Raw genomic sequence first — 11,048 nt, forward strand, 5'->3', positions numbered from 1 at the left:
ACACCTACTGATGGGTGTTGGTAAGAAAATTTTGCACCTACTGAAGGGTGTTGGTGGATTTTGGGTCAGGCTCGTGACGTTAAACAAGCGCTACCTGGGAGGCAACCCAGTTGATTGAATATTTTTGTTGATTTGTTTTAGTTAGGGTTTGCATAAGCATTTTTGAACATTGAATTGCAGGGAGCCAGTGAGGGGCATGTCTAGGAGGCACGTAGGTTAAGAAAAGAAGGAGAAGAGCACTTCACGAAAGTGCCGCTGAGCGGTACTCTCGCAGAATAGGGTTTTAGTTCCCCTTAGCGGGACCCGAGCCCATTAGGGTATTTTTAAACCCTAAGCTGCGCATTCTTTCACAATTTCAGACTTTTCTTCGCACAAACACTCCCACATACCTACTCCAAGGTTTTCCACATCTTTTCACTCTTCCCTCTTAAGAAAATTTCTCTTCTACTCACTTTTTCACTAGTGTGCCATCAAAGTTTGGGGTTGGAAGAGAGCATTCTAGCTTGGAAGCATTCTCATTGCATCTAGTATCTCCACCCAAGTAAGTAAAATGCATTTTGTTCATTCTAGGGTTTTGATGTTGAATATGATGGTCAAAGCATGAAGATTTAGGGGTTTTGATTTCTTGGCATGATTTGATGATATATTTGATGTTTGAACCGATTAAACTGCATGATTATTGATGAGTCGTTATTTCTTGAATTAGATTTAGTTTATTGCACTTAAATAAACCAGGGAATTGTGTTTAATTGTTTGGCATTTCCCCGTTTTTCGAATTCCGCTTAATTTGGTCGGAAATTTGTAATTGTGCTAATTTGGATTTTCTGAGCTGATTAAGTGCATTTTTTGAAATGCAGGAAAATTTCGGAAATACATTTTGGGACATCAGGAAGAATGCCGAATAAATTAAAGACTCTCCACACAGACATTTTAGAATTAATTAAATTGTAATTCAGTAGTTTAGAATTTTTGTATCAACTCTTACATTATGGGTCAATTTTTGGTAAATTAGAGTAGACCCAAAAATTAGAAGTTAGTGATTTAGACCTAGGTTTTTCTTTTGTGTGGACCCCATTATTAAAGGTGACCCACGGCTCTTGAAAAGCCCTAGCCGCCACCCTCATTTCGTGAGTTTTAGTTTTTGGCTGGAACATTTTTTTTAAGAAAGATGATGCACGCTGTTACGGAGGAATGGAGAGTTCCTTGATTTAATTTTGGTGATTTGCTTGCTGCTTTGAATTGATTCAATAAAAATTGCATTGAAGTCTCTTTTATTCCAGCACACAAGGGGGTTTCACGTGGAGAATGGAGGTGAGCGGTCCATCCAGCATTTGGAAGAAGGCACGGTGATTGAGAATGTGCTTGAGCAAATGCAGCAACACGTTAGCAACACGGTGATTGAGAGCAAAGTCTTTACTTTTATTTCATTTAGAAAGTGTGCGCTGGAAGGTGCTACCACGTCCAGCTGCAAGCGTTGAAGAAACTTCCAATTCATTAGAAGAAACTCACGCGTCTTGGAGGTTGGTGTCCAGGGAGCAGCTGTCACCCTTCATCCACTCACGGGATTCCATTCAGTTGATGTGTGCACGCGAAAGGCAAGTTGCACGGTGTCACGGCTTGGCTGGAAAGGTGCGGATGCTGAAATGGTGCCACGGTGATGGAAGGGAGTTGCTGTCACGTCTGCAAAGATTTAATGTTATGCTTGTTTTTTTTGGGAGAATGAAGAAGAGGTGATTCTCGGCACATGAGAGGCATGATTTCAATTTCAGGAAAAAGGATGATGATTTACTTTTGGAGGAGGGCACATGGGTGTCACATCCAGAGGGGTACACATGACGTTTTCCAGCCACATTGCATTTTATTTATTAGCTAAAGAGTTGCGTTTTCTTATCCCAGTGCATCGTGATTAAATTGCTAACACATTGTCTTCCAATTATTATCTTGAATGTTGCATTTTTTTTATTCCCGCTACAATGATAATTTTTCTAATTTAGCAGTTTCATTTTCATTTGGCGATTTCATGTCTAACTTATGTGATTTATGATTTAGCAATTTCAAGGGGATCACACATTTAGTTTTCACGCCAAATTTAATTATCTCGCTGGTGTGCAATGTTTGGTTTAGGACTGTTCGGTTTACTATTTTCATGCACTTTAATGCTTTCAATTATATTCGGTTTTATTTAATTTCCGATGTCAATTTAGTTTAATTGCATTCACAAAAACACTTTCACAAACCCCCCACTACGTGTTTGATCTGAGACTGAACCCAAATTGGTCCTTGAGAGACGACCTAGGAGTCACTTCCTAGTACTGTACTGCATTCTTTTATGCACAACTTTTGTGGGAGGTGCGACCCTTTCATCAAAATGGCGCCGTTGCCGGGGACCAATGGTTCGGTCTTAGGTTTTTGTTGTGTGTGTGTTGTGTTTTGTCTTGTGTGTTTGAGTGTGTGTGATTTGGTTGTTTAGGTTGTTTTGTGTGTTCAAAATTTTTGTGATATCGTTTCATGATTTTAGGGTGTTCTGACTTAGTGCATGACTAGGGGAAATCCTGGGCCTATACCACCCTTTGATCCGGAGATTGATAGAACTTTTCATAGGTTAGCTAGGCATTCTAGGAATTTATCTTTAGAGTCTGTTTTTGAGTCTGTTCCATTGGATACTGTGCATCCCACTGCTGAGTATTTTGTGCATACTGCATCTACTGCATCTGTTGCATCTGCACGTGACTCTGATTCTGATTCTGTTGTTTTTCACACTGAGAACAATATGGCACAACCTCCACCTCGCGAGAGGACTTTTAGGGAGATGGCTGCACCTGATTTCGATATCGAAAGCTTGTGCATCCAATATCCTGATGAGGACGTTCCATGTGTTCTCAAGACTGGACTGATCCATTTGTTGCCCAAGTTTCATGGTCTTGCAGGTGAGAGTCCTCATAAGCATTTGAAGGAATTCCACATTGTCTGTTCTAGTATGAAACCACATGATGTTCCTGAAGAGCACATCTTCTTAAAGGCATTCCCTCATTCATTGGAAAATGTTGCTAAGGATTGGTTGTATGGTTTGGCGCCTAGATCCGTCACTAGCTGGGATGATCTGAAGAGGCTGTTCTTAGATAAATTTTTTCCAGCAGCCCGGACCACAGCTATCAGAAAAGACATAACTGGTATTAGGCAGCTTGGTGGAGAGAACTTATATGAGTATTGGGAGAGATTCAAGACACTTTGTGCTAGTTGTCCCCACCATCAGATACCTGAGCATCTCCTTGTCCAGTATTTCTATGAGGGTTTGAACAACATGGACCGTGGTATGATTGATGCTGCCAGTGGTGGAGCTCTTGGAGACACCACACCTGCTGAGGCCAGGCAATTGATTGAGAAGATGGCCTCCAACTCCCAGCAGTTTAGCACCAGGAATGATGCCATTGTGGTGAGGGGCGTACATGATGTTGTTGCCCAGTCTTTATCAGCTGTTGAAAGCAAGTTGGAAGGAAAGATTGACTCTCTTACAAAGATGGTGACACAGTTGACTACCAACCAGAGATCTGCAGCTCCATCTGCATCTGTTGCACGACTATGTGCTATTTGTCCTTCTAGTGACCATTATACAGATGCTTGTCCTTCTTTGCAGCACTCTGCTGCCTCTGAGGCGCCTCAGGCTTATGCTACGAACATCTACAACAACAGGCAGCAACAACAGCAAAATCATGACTTATCCAGCAACAGGTACAACCCAGGGTGGAGGAATCACCCCAATCTGAGATGGAACAATGCGCCACAGCATCAACAGCAGGCACCACCTTTCCAGAATGCTGGAGCACCTAACAGATATGTGCCTCCACCTATGCAACAACACCAGAGGCAACAACAACAGCAGCAACAAGAGGCACCTGCCCAACCAGTTGCCCAACCTTCCACTTCGTCTGAACCTTCATTGGAAGAGTTAGTGAGACAGATGACTATGCAGAACCTGCAGTTTCAGCAGGAGACTAGAGCTTCCATACAGAGTCTCACTAACCAGATGGGTCAGATGGCTACTCAGATAAACCAGGCGCAGTCTCAGAATTCGGATAAGTTGCCATCCCAGACTGTGCAGAACCCAAGGAATGTGAGCGCCATAACCCTTAGATCAGGGAAGCAGATTTTTGTGCCTTCAGAGCCCGCTTCTACACCTACACCCATGCCTGCTACTTGTCCTAGAAAGAACGACCATGACGGTCCGAGCAAGGCATTTGAGGATGGTGAATCTTCTTCTCCAGCTGGTGGTTCTTCTTCAGGTGGATCTTCTCCCTCTTCCACCACCACCGCTGCCGCACCTTCTCCATTGGTTGACCGACCTATCCCTCTACCATTCCCTTCACGGGGGCTTCCTAGCAAAAAGATGGAAGATGTGGATAAGGAAATTCTGGAGACCTTCAGGAAGGTAGAGGTGAACATACCTCTACTTGATGCCATCAAGCAGATACCGAAGTATGCCAAATTCTTGAAGGAGTTGTGCACACACAAGAGGAAGATGAAGGGAAATGAGAGGATTAGCATGGGAAGGAATGTATCTGCGCTTATTGGTAAGTCGGTCCCGCACATCCCTGAAAAGTGCAAGGACCCAGGTATATTTTGCATTCCTTGTGTGATTGGAAACAATAAATTTGAAAATGCCATGCTTGATTTGGGTGCTTCTGTTAATGTCATGCCTTTGTCTATATATGCATCTTTGTCTCTTGGTCCTTTGCAAACCACGGGTGTGGTCATTCAGTTGGCCAATAGGAGTGTTACCCACCCAGCAGGTTTCATAGAGGATGTCTTGGTTAGGGTTGGTGAATTGATTTTTCCTGCTGACTTTTATGTTTTGGAAATGGAGGAGGGATTCTCTCATGGATCCGCTCCCATTATCTTAGGCAGGCCATTCTTGAAAACTGCCCGAACTAAGATTGATGTGTATGCTGGAACTTTGTCTATGGAATTTGCTGATATTGTTGTTGATTTTAATATCCTTGATGCAATGAAATTTCCAGCTGAGGACCATTCTCTGTTTAGGATCGATGCATTGGATGACATTATTGATAGATATGTTGTTGATGATTTTGATTCTTTGCATAAGAAAGAGCATTCTTTTCTATCTTCTCTACATACATGCATTGAATCTGAATTTGAGAATGATGTTGATTTTGAAGAGAATTTTAATATCCATGATGTTGATGATGTTTCTGATATGGATAATGTTGATAATGTAATTGTCATGGATATGGATTTGGAGCTTGATGAGATAGGTGTTCCGCCTTTACCTGTGAATTCTTTGGAGTCAGAATGCACTAACCACTTTGTAGGAAGTACAAATGAATCTGACTTGCAGGCACCTACTCTTGAGTTGAAACAGCTCCCAGATAACCTCAAGTACGTGTACTTGGAGGATGATGAGAAGAAACCGGTGATCATTTCCACCTCCCTTGATTCTGTTCAAGAGGAGAAGTTGCTTGGTGTGTTGAGGAAGCACAAGAAGGCCATTGGTTGGAGTTTGGCTGACATACCTGGTATTAGCCCATCCACATGCATGCATAGAATTCTTTTGGAAGATGGGGCAAGGCCAGTGAGACAGCCACAAAGAAGGCAAAACCCCGTGATCATGGACGTCATCAAGAAGGAGGTGACCAAGCTTTTGCAAGCTGGGATCATCTACCCTATTTCAGATAGTCAGTGGGTTAGCCCCATCCATGTTGTGCCCAAGAAAACTGGCCTCACTGTGGTGAAGAATGAGAGGGATGAGCTTATCCCAACTAGAGTGCAGAACAGTTGGAGAGTCTGCATTGACTATAGGAGGCTCAACCAAGCAACCAGGAAAGATCATTTCCCCCTGCCATTCATTGATCAGATGCTGGAGCGCCTGGCAGGTAAATCTCATTATTGTTTTCTTGATGGTTTTTCTGGTTACTTTCAAATAAATATTGCTCCTGAGGATCAAGAAAAAACCACATTCACCTGCCCCTTTGGCACTTTTGCCTATAGGAGGATGCCCTTTGGTCTATGCAACGCCCCTGGTACCTTCCAGCGGTGCATGCTTAGCATTTTTAGCGACTTTCTTGAGAATTGCATAGAGGTGTTTATGGATGATTTTACTGTGTATGGATCCTCCTTTGATGCATGTTTAGACAGTCTGGAAAAAGTTTTGAAAAGATGCATAGAAACAAACCTTGTTCTCAATTTTGAGAAATGTCACTTCATGGTTGGACAAGGTTTGGTTCTAGGGCATATCATTTCTGAAAAGGGAATAGAGGTAGACCCTGCTAAGATATCTGTGATTTCGCAGTTGCCTTACCCCTCTTGCGTGCGAGAGGTGCGATCTTTTCTTGGACATGCAGGTTTCTACAGGCGCTTCATCAAAGATTTCAGCAAGAAGGCGCTTCCCTTGTCCAGACTGCTGCAGAAAGATATTGATTTTTCTTTTGATGAAAGATGCAAGCAGGCGTTTGATTGCCTGAAGGAAGCTTTGACTACCGCCCCTATCATTCAGGCACCGGATTGGACAGCCCCATTTGAGCTCATGTGTGATGCGTCTAATTATGCATTAGGGGCTGTCTTGACACAGAAAATTGACAAGCTGCCGAGAGTGATCTACTATGCTTCACGCACTTTGGATGTTGCACAGGCAAATTATACCACCACTGAAAAAGAGTTGTTGGCAATTGTTTTTTCCCTTGATAAGTTTAGGTCATATTTGCTTGGATCACCTGTTATTGTGTATACTGACCATGCAGCTCTAAAGTTTCTATTGAAAAAGGCGGAGTCGAAGCCTAGATTGATCAGGTGGATGCTACTGCTCCAGGAGTTTGACTTGCAAATTGAAGACCGGAGTGGAGCACGAAATTTGGTTGCAGACCACTTAAGCCGGATTGAAAAAGCTGGGAATGAAGCTGATGTGTTTCCCATACAGGATACCTTTCCTGACGAGAGTTTGTTGATGATTTCTTACTCTCACCCCACTCCTTGGTTTGCACACATTGTAAATTATTTGGTTGCTTCTGTTTTTCCTCCCCTAGCATCACGTGCTCAGATTGCTAAAATTAAGAGTGATGCTAAGTATTATGTTTGGGATGACCCATATCTGTGGAAGTTGTGCAGTGACCAGGTTACTAGGAGATGCATTCGGGACCATGAGATTGACTCGGTCCTGCAGTTTTGTCATGCCTCCTCACCTGGTGGTCATCTGGGGATACAGAGAACAGCTCGCAGGGTGCTGGACTGTGGTTTTTATTGGCCTTCCATCTTCAAAGATGCGGAGAAGATCTGCAGCACTTGTGAGCCTTGTCAGAGAGCAGGAGGATCAATTTCACAGAGACAAGAGATGCCTCAACAACCTATGTTGTTCTGTGAGGTGTTTGATGTATGGGGTATAGATTTCATGGGTCCTTTTCCTGTTTCTTTTGGTTTCTCTTATATTCTCCTTGCTGTGGATTATGTTTCAAAATGGGTGGAAGCTAGAGCCACCAGGACTAATGATGCTCGGGTTGTTGTAGATTTTGTTAGATCTCACCTCTTTTGTAGGTTTGGAGTACCTAGAGCAATTGTTAGTGATCAAGGAACCCATTTTTGCAACAGATCCATGCAAGCTTTGCTCAAGAAATATGGGGTGACGCACAGAATTTCTACACCATACCACCCCCAAACAAATGGGCAGGCTGAGATCTCCAACAGGGAGATTAAGAGGATTTTGGAGAAGATTGTCCAGCCCAACAGGAAAGATTGGAGCAATAGGTTAGACGATGCTCTTTGGGCTCACAGGACAGCTTACAAAGCACCGATAGGGATGTCTCCCTACCGGGTTGTCTTCGGAAAAGCATGTCACCTACCGGTCGAGATTGAGCATCGGGCATATTGGGCTGTGAAGATTTGCAACTTCTCCATGGACCAAGCTGGAGAGGAAAGAAAGTTGCAACTGAATGAATTGGATGAGATCCGATTGGAGGCATATGAGAACTCGAAGTTCTACAAGGAAAGGACAAAGAAGTTCCATGATAGTTCTATTGTTAGAAAGGACTTCGAGGTGGGCCAACAGGTTTTGTTGTATAACTCTAGACTCGGCCTCATGGGCGGTAAGTTGAGATCAAAATGGACTGGACCTTTTGTTGTGACTAATGTTTATCCTTATGGTGCAGTAGAGATCCAAGGTCCATCTACAGCTAAAAGCTTCAAGGTGAACGGGCATAGACTGAAGCCTTTCCTCAGCAACCCTTCTTTAGTGGATGTAGTGGTGGAGGAGACGTCTTTGGTCCACCCCACCTATCCTCCCATCTGACTAAGGGAGTTTCTTTTCTCCTCCCCCCCTCACTTTTATTGCACTTTGTCGATATCTGATAATTGTTCTGATTGTTTGATCTACTGATTGTGACACACTGAGGACATTGTGTCGTTTAAGTGTGGTCTATTAGGGGAGGTTGTTTCTTTGTTCATGTTTCGGTTTTTATGTAGTTTGTTGTGTCTTGTGTACAGTTTTGCATGCTTTTCGTAAATTCTGGATTGTGGTTAGGTTGTCAGTTTTCCTTCACTTCATTGATACTCTGAGATGTTGGATTCCTTGCTTTTCTTTGCTTGGAAGATGATCATGATGTTTGAGAGTTGAATTGATTGTGACACAAATGCCCTGTGTGAGATTTGAGCCACTTTATGTTCTTTCTTGTGTGTGATATGTCTCTTGATTGCTTGCACATATGCCTTGGCTTTACTCTTGTTGATAATTCTTGACTGATATGCATGTTTGGAAGTGATAAAGGCAGTTTTGTTCTTGAGCCTCTCTAGCCAAATAAGCTCACCTTGTTCTAATCCTTTGAAAACCCTTTTAGCCTATACTTTCCACCATTTCTTTGTTTTGAAGCTCATACACTAGCCTCAGTGAAAAACAATGATTACCTTAACCTTAGGGAATTTTGGAGCTTTGGAAGTGTTTTGGGAACAAGTGTGGTCTCTTGGGGGTTTCTGATGAGTTGGCTAGTTGGTTCCTCTCTTGTTTTGTTTTGGTAAATATATGTGTATCTTGTCTTTTACAGTTTTGTTTTGAAAAGGGAGAAAAGAAAAGAGACAGGATGAAAAAAAAAAGAGAGCAGAAAAGTAGTGAAAAAAAATAATAATAAAAAATTTGTGGGAATAATTGTGGATAATGGAGTCAAGAAGAGGATGGTATTAGAGGTTGTGGGTGTGTTTGAATGTGTTTACACTTGTTCCCCATTGCTCCTCTGTTCCTTATGGTTTGTAGCTTCTTATCCAAATATACCCTCCCTTGTCCTTGGCCCCATTACAACCATGAAAAGACCTTTTGATTTGAACATGCGTATGTGCTTGAGTGTTGATATTAGAGGCTTGCCAAGTCTATTTGTGATTGCTTTCTTGAGTGCATTGAGTGACATTGATTTACCTTAAACACTTGAGGGAAACACTGATTGTGTGCATCTGTGAGGCTCTGTTGCTTTTGATTCATCTCTTGAACTGATTGAATGTTTTCCTTGTATTGAACTGTTTGGATGATTCTTTGAGTATTTGCTTTCATTGACTCTGTGTGGGATTCTGCCTATACCTTTTACCGTCCAGATTTTGTGAGAATGGTGCAACTGTGTTTCTGTTTTGGAGTCTTTGTTGTCTGTCTGTCGAGTCTGTGTCAACTCCCTGATGTTTGAGTAGTTCCCTGGTTTTCGTTTTAGTTTTGCCCAGGAGTGCAAAAGACTAAGTGTGGTCTATTTTGATGAGTCGTTATTTCTTGAATTAGATTTAGTTTATTGCACTTAAATAAACCAGGGAATTGTGTTTAATTGTTTGGCATTTCCCCGTTTTTCGAATTCCGCTTAATTTGGTCGGAAATTTGTAATTGTGCTAATTTGGATTTTCTGAGCTGATTAAGTGCATTTTTTGAAATGCAGGAAAATTTCGGAAATACATTTTGGGACATCAGGAAGAATGCCGAATAAATTAAAGACTCTCCACACAGACATTTTAGAATTAATTAAATTGTAATTCAGTAGTTTAGAATTTTTGTATCAACTCTTACATTATGGGTCAATTTTTGGTAAATTAGAGTAGACCCAAAAATTAGAAGTTAGTGATTTAGACCTAGGTTTTTCTTTTGTGTGGACCCCATTATTAAAGGTGACCCACGGCTCTTGAAAAGCCCTAGCCGCCACCCTCATTTCGTGAGTTTTAGTTTTTGGCTGGAACATTTTTTTTAAGAAAGATGATGCACGCTGTTACGGAGGAATGGAGAGTTCCTTGATTTAATTTTGGTGATTTGCTTGCTGCTTTGAATTGATTCAATAAAAATTGCATTGAAGTCTCTTTTATTCCAGCACACAAGGGGGTTTCACGTGGAGAATGGAGGTGAGCGGTCCATCCAGCATTTGGAAGAAGGCACGGTGATTGAGAATGTGCTTGAGCAAATGCAGCAACACGTTAGCAACACGGTGATTGAGAGCAAAGTCTTTACTTTTATTTCATTTAGAAAGTGTGCGCTGGAAGGTGCTACCACGTCCAGCTGCAAGCGTTGAAGAAACTTCCAATTCATTAGAAGAAACTCACGCGTCTTGGAGGTTGGTGTCCAGGGAGCAGCTGTCACCCTTCATCCACTCACGGGATTCCATTCAGTTGATGTGTGCACGCGAAAGGCAAGTTGCACGGTGTCACGGCTTGGCTGGAAAGGTGCGGATGCTGAAATGGTGCCACGGTGATGGAAGGGAGTTGCTGTCACGTCTGCAAAGATTTAATGTTATGCTTGTTTTTTTTGGGAGAATGAAGAAGAGGTGATTCTCGGCACATGAGAGGCATGATTTCAATTTCAGGAAAAAGGATGATGATTTACTTTTGGAGGAGGGCACATGGGTGTCACATCCAGAGGGGTACACATGACGTTTTCCAGCCACATTGCATTTTATTTATTAGCTAAAGAGTTGCGTTTTCTTATCCCAGTGCATCGTGATTAAATTGCTAACACATTGTCTTCCAATTATTATCTTGAATGTTGCATTTTTTTTATTCCCGCTACAATGATAATTTTTCTAATTTAGCAGTTTCAT

The 11,048-nt window shown here is 42.2% G+C and overlaps 1 protein-coding gene and 1 non-coding gene across 2 annotated transcripts in view; one reads left to right on the forward strand and one right to left on the reverse strand.

Moving 5' to 3' along the window:
* Window positions 1-10,779, forward strand: part of LOC148192222 (uncharacterized) — a 31,897-nt gene extending 21,118 nt beyond the window's left edge. Inside the window, exons 2-6 of the mRNA XM_088100054.1 lie at window positions 2,602-3,856; window positions 4,007-4,220; window positions 4,281-5,071; window positions 5,423-6,643; window positions 10,495-10,779. Coding sequence (XP_087956180.1) covers window positions 2,602-3,856; window positions 4,007-4,220; window positions 4,281-5,071; window positions 5,423-6,643; window positions 10,495-10,779 — 3,766 coding nt within the window. The remainder of the gene's footprint in view (window positions 1-2,601; window positions 3,857-4,006; window positions 4,221-4,280; window positions 5,072-5,422; window positions 6,644-10,494) is intronic.
* LOC148192223 (small nucleolar RNA R71) lies at window positions 3,148-3,255 on the reverse strand. Its single transcript, XR_015782746.1, has one exon. It is a non-coding gene; the product is annotated as a small nucleolar RNA R71 (small nucleolar RNA).
* Window positions 10,780-11,048: the final 269 nt, after the last annotated feature.

This window comes from Vigna umbellata, chromosome 10 (assembly GCF_029865625.1).
Source record: "Vigna umbellata cultivar VRB3 chromosome 10, Vumbellata_1.0, whole genome shotgun sequence".
Taxonomy (NCBI): Eukaryota; Viridiplantae; Streptophyta; class Magnoliopsida; order Fabales; family Fabaceae; genus Vigna; species Vigna umbellata.